The sequence below is a fragment of the Sturnira hondurensis genome, unplaced genomic scaffold (assembly GCF_014824575.4).
Source record: "Sturnira hondurensis isolate 20B ecotype Veracruz unplaced genomic scaffold, ASM1482457v3 Scaffold0013299, whole genome shotgun sequence".
NCBI lineage: Eukaryota > Metazoa > Chordata > Mammalia > Chiroptera > Phyllostomidae > Sturnira > Sturnira hondurensis.
In genome coordinates, this window is record NW_028085930.1 from 9,106,767 (window position 1) to 9,120,588 (window position 13,822).

The window sequence follows — 13,822 nt, forward strand, 5'->3', positions numbered from 1 at the left end:
CAACCCTGGGGCTTGGGGTGTGGATGGCACATTTGTCCCCTGGGGAAAGTACTAACAGGGTGAGCCGGGGCAGTGGCGGGGGGCAGAACGGCACTTACTGTGAGAAGCATTTGGTTTTTTGAGGATAATGACTGAGCACCCCTAGTCTTTGTTCTATTGCTAAAAATAATTATGGTTACTTCTATGGTTTCTGGGACTTCTGAGAAGAAAAAAGACAAAATGTGTAGCCTGGAGAAGTTGAAGTGGAAACCTAGGAGTTATGAGTCAGACTAGGGCAGGGACTGTTATTTTTCTTTGTAAAGAGCAGCAGTATGGTTCCTCAACTTCTCCTTGTTCTCTGGGTGTTTAATCCCAATTCTGGGGCAGTTGGTCGGCCCCAGCACACACCTCCACAGGGCACACCTCCACAGGGCACATGTCCACAGGGCACACCCCAGGCCCATCTGGGCCCGGGGAAGGGCTTCAGCTGGGGGGCCAGGCTGATGCTAAGGCAGAATTGGACTCATCGCTCTAAAACAGTAACACATATGATTAGAAATAAAAATTCCTGTTCATGGGGTGGAAGGCAGTCAGAAGTGTCATTGTGGGTGACATCACTTCTAATATCTTATGGGGGAAGCTCCAAAGCTGAGTTTACTTGGTAGGAAATTATAGTTTATTTTCTAGGAAATTCCATGTTATCACTGCAAAAGGACGTTCTTTCCCAATGAATACGCTTTCTAACAAGAGTTTGGGAGTCACAGAGACGGAGTTTGAAAAGTGGTGATGGGCAGTGGCAATGGTCAAGTTCAAGGAGGAAAAAAAGTCGTGGTTTGGTTGGAAGTCTTCTATCTGTTTATAACAGAGTCGATCCTGGCATTCAAGTGGAAGCCAGCAGTTTCTCGCACCAAATAAAGAATGTCGTGTTGAGTAAAGGGAGCCTTATCCCGTATACTCGTGACTAACCCACAAAGTGCAGGGAGAGTTTTGATCCACCCAGTTTTTACAACTAGGAAAGCCAGGCTGTGTCAGCGGGAGCACGGCAATGGTAGCTTGGGCACGCGAGTGACCCGTAGTGAGTGTGTGTGAGCAGAGGGCCGGTCGTGGGATGCGGAATAGGTCACAGAGTTATGTAAAACCACCGGAATAATTAGTGTTGCCCGGAATGGAAGTGTGCGGCTAGAGAAGAGATTAGTGACGCAAACACTGGGTGTGTTTTGGAAATGTTCTCAAACCAGGCTATTAACGCAGTGAGCCATTTTAAACACAGCTATGTGTTTGGAGAGAAACACATGCCCTTTTATTAGGAACATGAAACAACCTCTTTGAGCGGCAGTACCACGGCGGCTGAGTTTAATTGCTGGGAATTAATAAATAACAGTTGCAAAAGTTAAATTCTTGGCAGGAGTCTTTATTCAGCTGTTTCCCCCGCCTCGTTACATTCCAGGTTTACGGTCCGCACGATGTCTGGAACCAGCCGCCCCCTTGCTCTTCTCCTCTGCGGCTGTTACGCCGTGGCCCTGGGAGTCCCCTCCGGGGAGCGCGGCGCAGCTGAAGGCCTTGACACTGACTATTACGTGGCCGCGGTGTACGAGCACCAGCTGATCGAGAGTCCGGACCCTCTAGCGCTCGTCAGCCGCAAGCAGGCCTTGGAGCTGATGAACCAGAACCTCGACATCTACGAAGAGCAAGTCATGACTGCCGCCCAAAAGGCAAGATGCACTCCGGGGTTAGAGTCTGGGTTTGTGTCACAGAAGGGGGAAATCGCTTGTTCGCCCTGGGTCGGGGTTCCTGCTACCCCAATGGAAAATCAGTGTGGTTGGTGAGGCCGAGTTGAAGTGGCGAGTTGGCCAGAGTGTCGCTGCTCAGAGAGGGGTCCATGGACCCGCAGCCTCGGCCGCCTCGGCAGCCTCTCCGATCTTGAGAGAAATGCAGAATGAGGCCCCTGCCCCAGGCCTGCTGAATCAGACCTACATTTTCACAAGATTCCTGGTGATGCCTTTCACTTCAAGTCTGAGGAGCCAGGGCTGGATCCCTGGTTCTTGGATGTGGCTGCCTGGAGGAATCGCCTGGCCAGTTGTAAACAAATGTGGGTGCCTGCACCCCACGCTCCATGCCTGCATCGTGGGATGGGCTATGGGCTGGGCATTGGCTTGTTTTGTTTTTTTGTTTTGTTATTGTATATACAACGTACTTTTTATTTCCATGGAATGGAATCAAACACGGACTGGGACTACAGAGTAAAAACTAGAAATTGGCAAAAGCTGGGAACAGAGTAGGAAAAAGACAAGGAAATGAGGCCTAAACACACAAAATCCTCCACTGGGATCTGCTGACCACAGTTAGGACCAGGCAGGGGTCACCCACCGGGGAGAGATTCCGGAACATTTGGGAATGGTGTTGGGTGAGGGTCGGAGGGGCCACACTGGGGCGTGGGTTTGGTACCAGGTAAATTGCTCTTGGTATTTACATGCAAAATCAGCTGGATCTGTTTCATAGAGATACACATGGAAAGAAAGGAAGATTTGATCATTATGAATATGTCTCTGCAATACTGACATCATCAGAAATAGGGACAATTCACTCAGATTCAAATTTCAGTAGCAGGAAATAACTATCAAAACATCATCACTGGCCCTCAATACAAACCCCCTACCCCACCCGGTCCTCCCTCCTTGCTCCACCCACATCACCCTCTGGCGGCCACCCCTTCAACTGCTGGCCTCCCGGTGGCTTCTGATGGGCAGAACATCTGAAACCCGCCAGGCATGACGGCCCGTCATTCTTTCTGAGGCATCCTGCGTCAAACTGAAATAGCAGGCACCCACAGGACTGCTGTTTGCTGTCTTCAGATTATTTGGGGCTCACTTCCAGTCTCAGTGCCAGACAGCGAACAGTCTTGAGAACTCAGTCCAGAGAGAGCTGGACCCGAAGGAACAAAGGGAAGTCGGTGCAGGCCTTTGTGTCGGCTTCCTGCTCAGCCCACATTTCCAACTCCTGCCAGGAAGGGTGGGGCAGAGAAGGAAATGCCGGTGCCAGATGTTACTGTAAGCAAGTGCCCTTTTGGGAAACCTGTCACCAAAGGGAAGTTTGGACTCTAACCCTGGCGGTTGAGCGAGTGAGCCCAGCCGTTGGAGGAAGCCCTGCTCTGCTTCCTTATGAGCAGAACCTCCCCGTGTCCGGGAGCTTTGAGGGCAGAACCAGTCATGCTAACAGGTCCTGCCCCAAACCGCCCCTCTCTCTGCTCAGGGCAGACAGTGTGGCCTGGACAGCCACTCTCTATAGCTACGTTAAGAAAGGCACACACACACACATACAACTGATGTGGGAAGGTGCATAAAGATGCAAAGACCTGCTCCAGCTCCTTCTGATGGATAATGCTCCTCTCTTCTGTTCCCAACCTGACATCCAGTTTCTTCTCAATCCTCACTTTTTTTTCAGTACTCACTGGAGGACCTGCTTATTGACTTTAGAGAGGGGGAAGGGAGGGAGAGAGAGAGAAACACTGTCGTGAGAAAGAAACATTGATTGGTTGCCTCTCGTATGCACCATGACCAGGGACCAAATCCACAACCTACACTTGTGCCCTGACCAGGAATCGAACCTGTGATGTTTCTGTTTAGGAGCAACACCCAACCAAATGGGCCACATTGGCTGGAGCAGATCTGAGTGTGTTTAGTGTGTATAGATACCTCCCTGCCCTATGTCATTACATTTGTTAAAGCAACTTGTAAGACAAATCGATGCAAAGCATGTGTCAGAGTTTTATGCCAACCTTGTGATAAGGGCCGTGGTCCCTGAACACGCCAATGGAACCATTTCTCTCTAGGTGGAGGCTTTGCAGGGAAGAAAGGGGTCCCGCGGGCAGACACTGCTGCTCGGTCGCCTGGGTTGGCAGCCTCGATTCCTCAGGAGCTCTTGAACTCGGCTGAGTTTGTCAGAACCCTGCTCAAGTCTTGTATCCGGAGTGCTCCTTCCTAGAATTTCCTGGAGAGGACTGGCGATCACCTCAGACCCAAAGTTCTGCCCCAGCGCAGGTTCGGTTCCCCTGCTCATTCCTGGCAGATACGCCTTCAGGAAATCCAGTTCAATTGTAATGTTAATCTAATATTTATACATAACTTAACTGCCATTGTCTATTAAAAACTCATTCAGTGCTCGCAGAGTTTTGTTTTTACTACAGGGAATTATCCAAGTATAATTGCCAAAAAGTTAAAAAACATGAGTCATACACCCCTGGCTGGTGTAGCTCAGTGGACTGAGTGCAGGCTGCAAACCAAAGGGTCGCTGGTTCGATTCCCAGTCTGGGCACATGCCTGGGTTGCAGGCCAGGTCCCCAGTGGGGGCCACGTTAGAGGGAACCACACATGGATGTTTCCCTAACTCTCTTTCTTCTTCCCTTCCCCTCTCTCTAAAAATAAATAAAATTTTAAAAAGTCTTAAAAAAAACATAAGTCATACAAGTATGGAATTGAACTCGTGTCAAAGCTTTTCTTTAACTCATTGGTTTTTGAAGGAACCAGAAAGGTTCAGCAGAGAATAGTGAGAGTATCAGTCAGGGAGATGAACGTTGGAATGAATTTGTCGGTAGGCGCGCTACAGGGCAATGCAGCTGTAATCATTAGGGTGATACTCTCCTGTTAAACAGCAGAGCCGCACGCGGTACCTTCCCTAGATAAGTGGTCCTTGACTGAGGTTAATTAGCACCCGAGTCTGCCTTGGAAAGGCGTCTGTTCTTCATCCTGCTGCCTTTCCAAGTTTGCGCAAAGGCCCCTTTGCAGTCCGCTGCAGCTGACCACTCACGCTCTGCTGCAGCGCCTACACGGGGTCAACTTTCTGGAAGGCTATTCAGCGGGGTGTGTTACGAACATATAGTCCCTTGACCCAGGACTTTCACTTGTAAGACTTTATCCCAAGGAAATAACCAGATTGCCAAACAAAGGCCTGTCTGTGCACAGCACGCATCACCAAGTGCTTCGGACACCCTGCATGCAGAGGGTCGCCGCGGTGTTCTGTTTATAACAAGTTGGTAACCATTCACCTGTTCGGTAACAAGGCAGAAACTGTGGTGTCCCCTTAAAAGTGGCCGTTACAAACTACATTTTGGAAGGTGTCTTTGTAATCCTGATGTTTTATATAGTGAGAAAGTAAAGATGGAAAACTGTATATTTATTATCTAAATTAGAGAGAGAGAGTGAAACTAGTCAAGATATTAACAATAACTATCTTTATGTCACAGGATTATGAATGCTTTTTATTTTCTGTCCCACAGTTAAATTTTTGAAGCTTTTATAATCGGAAAAGTTGTACAGAGAGTTTTCCGTGCATTCCAGAAATAAGTGACTCACATGGCCCGTTATTTCAGATTACTCATGCCTTCTCTGCCCTCCTCCTCCCCTTGCACTTTGGGCCAACGTCCCAGGCTCGAGGTTGGAGCCGCGTAGGTGGAGAATGGCGGCCCGTGAGGCCTGGGCGCTGAAAGCTGAGGGCTGTCCTGTTGGGGTTTTCTCGGGTGGCTGCGGACAGCACAGGGAGCCCAGGAGTCCCCAGGTGCGGGATAAGGCCTGTGGTGTGGTCAGGATCCTGGAGGGGGCCTCCTAATTCCCAGCTGGGGAATTGCACACGAGAGCAGGCCCTGGTTTCTATGCTGCAGTCAGCCCCGGCCCAGGGGGCCCCAGCCCTAGCTGCACGTTGGAATCACCGGGGGCATTTAAACAAACTCTGCTGCCAGGGTCTTGCCCACGATCAATTGAAGCAGCTTTCCAGGGGTGGGCCCCAGCATCAGTCCTGCACAAGGGGTCGTTTGGTGTTTTTTTCAGAAGTCCCTCATCTGATCTGAATGCACAGTGAAGGTTAAAACCCAAGGGGCTGGAGATGCTACATCCATCATCTGGTCATGAGCCCAGTACTCAAGACCTCTTTTAGTTGGCCCCATCTCCCACGGCACCCCCAAGAACTCCAAACCCCTGACTGTTTGCTCGGCAAACTCCTGCTCCCTTCAACCCTCCTTTCCTGGACATGCCCGCGGGTACATGGTCATCCCAGAGGACTCTGTTTTCGTTCCCTCAGAATTAGGCCAAGTGAGATGGCCTCCCCCAGACTCAGACCCCCGTTGAGAGTTCAGCTGTCGTTTCTTAACCTCTGGTCCTGGTACACAGCAGTCGCTTGATGGCTCCTAGATGAATGAATGAAGGAATGAATACATGAATGAAGTGATACTTCCCGTTATCTGATAACATACCTCGATGTTTTTGACTTACAGGGTGTACAGATTATAGTGTTTCCAGAAGACGGCATTCATGGATTCAACTTTACAAGAACATCCATTTACCCCTATTTGGACTTCATGCCGTCTCCCCGGGTCGTCAGGTGGAACCCATGCCTAGAGCCCCATCGATTCAATGACACGGAGGTGTGTGAGCACCCCAGACTTCCTCCCCGGTGGGCCAAAGGCATCAGAGATGAACCCAGCCTGGGGCCAAGACATGTTAAATGAAACTGAAAGGGAGGCTTGAGGTCCTAAAAATGAAACCCATGCCGCACGTGCCACATGCACCCCGTTAAGGGATGTCTGGTGTACGAGGCATGTACTGGTCTGTGGGTTGTTCTGTTTATTAGCCACACAAGAAGTGCGTGAATACCTGCTTGTGAAACAGACAAAGAGCAAGTAAAAGCCACTGTCACCACTCCCCAGCCCTCGTCCTGCCTCCCTCCTGGAGAAACCGCCATCAGCAATTTGATGTGCCTCCAAGTACATCTCTCCTGTTCTGGGCGTTTTGTAATAGACACCCTTTTTTTTTTAGCATACTGGAGGCTTAGTCTTTGTTTAACTCTTGCTGTTATAAACAGTGTCTCAGTGAATATCCTGTACACATAGTTTTGTGAAATATCTAAGTTTTTCTGTCAGGTGAGATTCCTAGAAATGGAGTTTCTCAGCAGAAGGATATGCACATTGAAAAAAATTTTTAATTGAATTTATTAGGGTGACACTAGTTAACAAAATTATATGGGTTTCAGGTGCACAGTTCTACAACACATCACCTGTACCCTGTATTGTGTGTTCACCCCCCAAGTCAAGTCTCCTTCCTTCATCATTTATCCCCCCTTCAGCCTCCACCACCTCCTCTACCCTGTCCCCCACTGTCACCCCACTGTTGTCCACATCCTTGAGCGTTCTTTTATTTTTGCTCAAACCCTCCACACCCCCAGGCTCCTCCTAAATTATCTTAAAGAGTACCAAATTTCCCCTTTAAAAGATTTTGAGTTCACTTTACACTCCCAGTGTATATGAGTGCATGAGTGCCCGTTTTCCCGCCTTTGGCCAACGTAGAAGTAGAATAATCTTGTGAAGTTTTGCCAATATTATGAAGGTGAAAAATATAGCTCATCATTATTTTGATTTGCATTTCCTTAGAACTAATAAGGCTGACCATCTCTTCTCAGATGTTTCTTGGCCATTTGTATTTATTCTTCTGTGAGTTCTTCATATCCTTTGTACATTTTCAGTGGTGGTTACTTTTCACTGGATCAGTGAAAGCTCTTTATGTATTATGGACAGAGTACAGCTCCTTTTCTACCTTAAAATTATAAGGCAAAAGGCAGGATCTTAAAAAGCCATTTAAGATCTTACACATTTATCGATTCCTTTTTTCCCCTCTAGGTCCTCCAGCGCCTGAGCTGCATGGCCGCGAGGGGGGGCATGTTCCTGGTGGCCAATATTGGGACAAAGCAGCCATGTCAGAGCAGTGACCCCCGCTGCCCGGGGGATGGAAGATACCAGTTTAACACGAACGTTGTGTTCAGCAGCAATGGAACCCTCATAGACCGCTACCGCAAACACAACCTCTACTTCGAGGCAGCTTTTGATACCCCTTTCCAAGTGGATCACATTACCTTCGATACCCCTTTTGCTGGCAGGTTCGGCGTCTTTACCTGCTTTGACGTGCTGTTCTTCCAGCCCGCCGTCTCGTTGCTCAGAGACCCTGAGGTGAAGCACATCGTGTTTACGGCCGCCTGGATGAACCAGCTCCCGCTGCTGGCGGCTATTCAGATTCAGAGTGCTTTCGCCATGGCCTTTGGGGTCAACTTCCTGGCTGCTAACATCCACCAGCCGTCCTCGGGCATGACTGGAAGTGGCATACACTCGCCCCTGAAGTCCGTGTGGCACCATGACATGGAACATGTCACAGGCCACCTTATAATTGCCCAGGTAGCCAGGCACCCACAGCGTCTCGTTGGCACAGGGAATGCCACAGATACAGTGGACCCATCCCATAGTAAGTTTTTACAAGTCTCGGCAGGTGACCCATATTGTGAGAGGGACTCTCAGGAAGTCCTCTGTGATGGAGCCACCAGATGGAACGCGAATGCTCCTCCCACATTCCACTCCGAGATGATGTATGACAATTTCACCCTGGTCCCCGTACGGGAAAAGGAAGGCTCTCTCCGAGTCTGTGCCAACGGCCTCTGCTGTTACTTACTTTACCAGAGGCCCACTTTGTCCGAAGAGCTGTATGCCCTGGGGGTCTTTGATGGCCTTCACACTGTGCACGGCACTTACTATGTGCAAGTCTGCGCCCTGGTCAAGTGTGGGGGTCTCAGCTTTGACACCTGCGGGCAAGAGATCCCAGAGGCCACGGGGATGTTTGACTTTCACCTATGGGGCAACTTCAGCACTCCCTATATCTTTCCTCTGCTTCTGACCTCAGGCATGACCCTGGAGACTCCCGACCAGCTCGGGTGGGAGAACGACCACTATTTTCTGAGAAAGAGCAGACTGTCCTCTGGTCTGGTGACAGGAGCCCTCTATGGGCGGTTGTATGAGAGGGACTCGGGGGAGTGGGGGCTGGGCGCTGGCCACCGTGCGGATAGCCCTGAACTTGCACAGGCCACAGCTCACAGCACTGGGACCACCTCTGCCCATCCTGAGAGCTTTGGGAACAAATAGGGGAGGCAGATTCCACCCAGTGTCTCTTCCTCTTACATGCAAATCATTGAGACATGTTCTGGTATTTTCTACCCACAGTTACCTTTGCCAAACCACGCCTTTCTCTAGCAAATCTCTCATTACACAGTTGGCTTTCAGAGCTAACACAGCCTTGGCTGGGAGGGTCAGTCGCTTGGAGCATCGTCCTGTACACCAAAAGGTTGTGGGTTCGATTCCCAATCAGGGCACATACCTAGGTTGTGGGTTTGGTGCCCGGTGTGGGAGGCAGCTGGTTGATGTTTCTCTCTCACATTGGTATTCCTCTCTCACTCTCTCTCAGATCAATAAATATATCCTCAGGTGAGGATTTTAAAATAAGATGAAATAAGTGACAGTTTCTGTTGCACACCCCACAGAGCAGTGGCGTGTGTGTTTTCCTGGTTCTTGTCGATCAGTGACGCCCAGGACCTCAAACCTTTTCTAAGGCAAGAAACAAACTCACAAAGCAAAAGCTGCCATGGAAATGGCTGCCCGGGGGGCCCCCTTCCCATTCTAGTCGGCCAGAATTCTATCCAGAGGAAATGGTAGCACCAGAGCCACCAACCACACCAGAATTGTGGCTTTTGAAGCAGCTTGAAACAGAAGGGAAGTTTTCCTCACGTCTGCCTTTCTGCCAGTGAACGGAATGTGTAGGGTGGGATCCACTGTGCCCCAAAGGAAAGAGCGCGGAGCCCCAGGGAGAGGGCTGCTGGGAAAAGGCCCTGGAGACGGGCAGCAGTCCGAAGGTGTGAGTAATAGGAGTCTCTCCCAGCGATTCCAGGGACCTTCATCCATCATGCCAGCTTTCCGCAAGAGCCTTACTGCTGCCCGAGTAGAGTTNCTTCCCATTCTAGTCGGCCAGAATTCTATCCAGAGGAAATGGTAGCACCAGAGCCACCAACCACACCAGAATTGTGGCTTTTGAAGCAGCTTGAAACAGAAGGGAAGTTTTCCTCACGTCTGCCTTTCTGCCAGTGAACGGAATGTGTAGGGTGGGATCCACTGTGCCCCAAAGGAAAGAGCTCGGAGCCCCAGGGAGAGGGCTGCTGGGAAAAGGCCCTGGAGACAGGCAGCAGTCGGAAGGTGTGAGTAATAGGAGTCTCTCCCAGCGATTCCAGGGACCTTCATCCATCATGCCAGCTTTCTGCAAGAGCCTTACTGCTGCCCGAGTAGAGTTCAGTTCCACCTACCACCTCCCCATCCCCCCACCCCTCCACCCCCCGCCTCGAGAAGAGCCTTTCATCTGCAGAGAGGCACTGTACCTCTTGCAGAGAAGTTGCCAGAACTGCTGTGGAGGGTGGCCCGCTCTAGTCCTTCATTTGTTTACTCGCTCAACAGGTGTTGTGGAGAGCCCACCAGGCCAGAGCTAGGACCTCCCACATACCAGTTCCAGACACAACATCGTCCCATTTGGCGTGGGAAGGTTTTGTTAGGCCATTCATTTCTCCATTGTTTCTAGCTGACATTTCAAAGTCATTTTGACTCTATGCCTAGTAACTGTTTCCTCATTTCTAAGTGGGAAATGGATAATTTTTCAAAAGGCTGGACAGTTAGCCACCTGTGTTTTGTATCCTCAATGTTGTGGTTATTTAGTTATATCCCCTCCCCTTTTTAATCCTCAACCAAGGATATGTGCATTGATTTGAGAGACATCGATTGGTTGCTCCCTTGCACTCCCTGACCAGGGACTGGACCCGAAGCCTAGGTACGTGCCCTGACCTGGGATGGAATCCGCGACCTTTCTGGTGTGTGGGACCATGCTCCAACCAACTGAGCCACCCAGCCAAGGCCAGTTATAGCCCCCTTTTTAAATTGGGTTTTTAGAAACAACGTGTGCATGAATGTAATTATATGAAGTAAAAAAATGAATTTTAGGCAGGTTATGAAAGAACGCAGGTTCTAGAGCCTGGCCAGGTTTACTTGTCTTGGCCTCACTGTTTACTCTTCACCACTCAGGCCTGGGGCAACTTGTTTAAACCTCACTGTGCCCCAGTGTTCTCATCCCTGCACTGTGCATTGAATAATCCCTGTGGGAAGGAGGCAAAGTCCCCGCTGACTCACTGCTCGCCCACAAAGGCCTGGAATGAGTCACGTCTCCAGGGAATAAGCAGGAACTTCTCGGATTCCCGAGGAAGCCCTGGGAAATGCCCTGGAGTGGGAGTGGGGCCTCTCCCACCCAAAGACAGAGCTCGCCTGCCCTCCCTGGTGCAGACCACACCGGCAGGGTGAGCTGGCGGGACCCTGTGGCTCCGGATGTGGCTGGCCGCTGGCTTCCTTGCCCAAACCCCAGGGAACAGAAACTATCTTAAAAATGTGTATTGTTGCTTCATGCGAAGATGATTCAAATCAGCCTGAGAAAGGGACCAAGAAGCTAGTCCAAATACAGGTGTGGTGGAACCACTTGACCCAGTTATCATTTACAGAGCACCTGCTGGATGCACATTCTGCCCTTCTGAGCGGAGCACGTACACCTTTCCTTAGTGACTTTCTACTGACAACTTAGAGCTAATTTCTCATGACATAGAAAGGAAGAGGAATGAAGCAAGGATGGTAAAACAAAATGATTTTTTTTAACAAAATGGTTTTACAATAAAAAGAAGTAGCTGCCGGATGGCAGAACAAAGTAGAGGAGGGGAAAATGAGTAAAATAAATCATTTTCAGGGGAAAAATACACCTATGACTAATGGCTGTGATATGCTTTTGTCAACTGTGATCCTGAAGTTCAGGAAGCAAGTGGCAATCTTGACAATAACATCAAGGCAGGAAACCCAATGTATTTTTGGCCAAATCAGACTTGGGGGAAGCGGCTTGGCCCACACAGTCCCTCGTGCAGCGGCAGCGGGGCCAGTCTGCGGTTCTCCTCACGGAGGAAGTGAGACACAAATGAGCTGCTGGGCATTCGCAGCACTCAAACGGGCCTGCTCCTGGAGAAAGGGAACCACGCCCCGCTCGCGGCCTGTCCAGTCCAGGCGCCCAGACAGCGCCCGAGGGGACAGCCTGCCTGCTGCGGCTGCTGAGGGAAAGCCCCTGGGCCGCCCCTCACCCGCAGGTGGCCCTGCGCAGTGCCTCCTGGCCCTCGCACGTTGGGCTGGGAGCAGGCCCCTGACCCGAGCAGCCAGGCAGGGCGCCGCTGCTAGCCCAGGCGGGGGCCACGCCCAGAAGCGGGGCTCCAAGGGGAGCAGCGGTGAGTCAGCCGCTTTGATTTGTCCTGAAATTCGGAAATGCTCCAGCGCCCACTACACGGACAAATGTTTTCTCAACAAAAAGGCCCAGATTGAAAACACATGCTGCTGTGACGCGAAGGGCTGTGAGCAGGCCGGGAGCCTGAGTCTTGGTTGCCAAGTCGCTCCCGCCCCCCCCCCCCTCCCCGCCTTCCTTGGGTCAGCGGCCTAGTCCCACGTAACAGTTACCCCAACGCCCAGCGTCTTCAAATAGTCATGGGCGTGATGAATTCACACTGTCTGTGGTCAGGGAGCTGGGCGTGGACTAGCTGGGTGGTTCTGGCCCAGGGCCTCTCACGAGGCTGCAGCCAAGATGACGGCCCAGGGCTGTGCTGAGCTGAAGGTTTCGCTGGAGTTGGAGGGTGTTTTGGTAATTGTGCTCCCCCAAACAAATTGTGAAGTCTTAACCCCCAGGACCTCAGAATGTGACCTCACTCGGAATTAGGGTCTTTGTAGATGTGATTCAGATATAAGTTAAGTTGAGGCCATACTAGAGTAGGGTGGCCCCTCGATTCAGTGTGACTGGGGTCATTATAAGAAGAGAAGACACAGACACACCGCCGGCCGAGAGCCACCCACCAGTGTGGAGTGATGCAGACCAGTGGTTCTCAAAGTGGTGGCGGGTGGGGGTGGGGGGGGCGGGGCACACCAGGAGCACATGGGAACTGGTTAGAAATACAACTTCCTGGGCTCCACCCCCTGACTTGCCAAATCAGGGTCTGGGGCGCAGAGGGCCCAAGCTCTCCGAGGGATCCTGGTCTCAGTCAAGTGTGAGGCTACGGCTCTAATGCTGTGCGTTTCCCAAAGCAGGTGCACAGGCCGTAGTCATCAGCTCCGCACACCAGGTCCTGAGGTAGGCGCGGTGCCCGTTTTACAGAAGAGGACACTGAGGCCTGGGAGGGAAGCGCCTTGCTTGCAGCTAAGCAGCACTCAGCAGCAGAGCTGGAGTGTGGAATCTGCACCCCAGGACCAATGCGCGGCCCAGAATGCTCAGCTCTCCTCCTCTCCGCCTATTACTTTTTAACCCATTCTTACCCTGTCTGGGTGACTTTTTGTCATGCAAATATATTGCTCTACTTTGTTTTGTTTAACCAAGGCCAAATTAGTAAGAAAATATAATTTATAGTTGAAATAACCTGCCTGTCATCAGGTTCTATATCATTTTGAAGGTTCATGGGAGGCTTCCTGTGAATGCAGAAAGCTTATTAGACTAATGTATTATTTACGATTATTTCCAGAATAACCCCTCTATTCAGTCAGTCCAGTGTGAGAAAGCCGGCAGAGGAATGGCCTTTGAATCTAGTGCTTCCACATCCTGAATAACGTGCGTGGGGGTTGCTGCTTGTCTTTACGCTTCCTGGGTGTCTGAGCCTCCACTGTACTGAACCTTCTTTGCAAGCCCAAGGACTCGTTTACCAAGGGGCTCGCATCTTGATAGTGTTTGCATCTTCTGAAATACTGTCATCTGACCTGGGCAGAATGAAACGTGGGACGCTGTGCCCTTTAAGGGCAGGACTTGGTTGACCGTTGATCTTCTGACTCCCGGGCTTATTGCCGTAGGGCCCTGAGGTGTCAACTGGAGACACTGCTCCACTGAAGCACAGACGTGCCTCTCTCGTTTTCACACTCTAAATATACCTACCGGAAGTGTAAACA

General features: G+C 50.7%; 1 protein-coding gene across 2 annotated transcripts in view; it reads left to right on the plus strand.

Annotated features, from left to right (window-relative positions):
* Nucleotides 1-9,175, plus strand: part of BTD (biotinidase) — a 29,640-nt gene extending 20,465 nt beyond the window's left edge. For both annotated transcript variants that reach the window (XM_037061335.1, XM_037061334.1), the window contains exons 2-4: nt 1,427-1,691; nt 6,242-6,391; nt 7,640-9,175. In XM_037061335.1, coding sequence (XP_036917230.1) covers nt 1,443-1,691; nt 6,242-6,391; nt 7,640-8,926 — 1,686 coding nt within the window. In that variant the 5' untranslated portion in view covers nt 1,427-1,442 and the 3' untranslated portion in view covers nt 8,927-9,175. The remainder of the gene's footprint in view (nt 1-1,426; nt 1,692-6,241; nt 6,392-7,639) is intronic.
* Nucleotides 9,176-13,822: the final 4,647 nt, after the last annotated feature.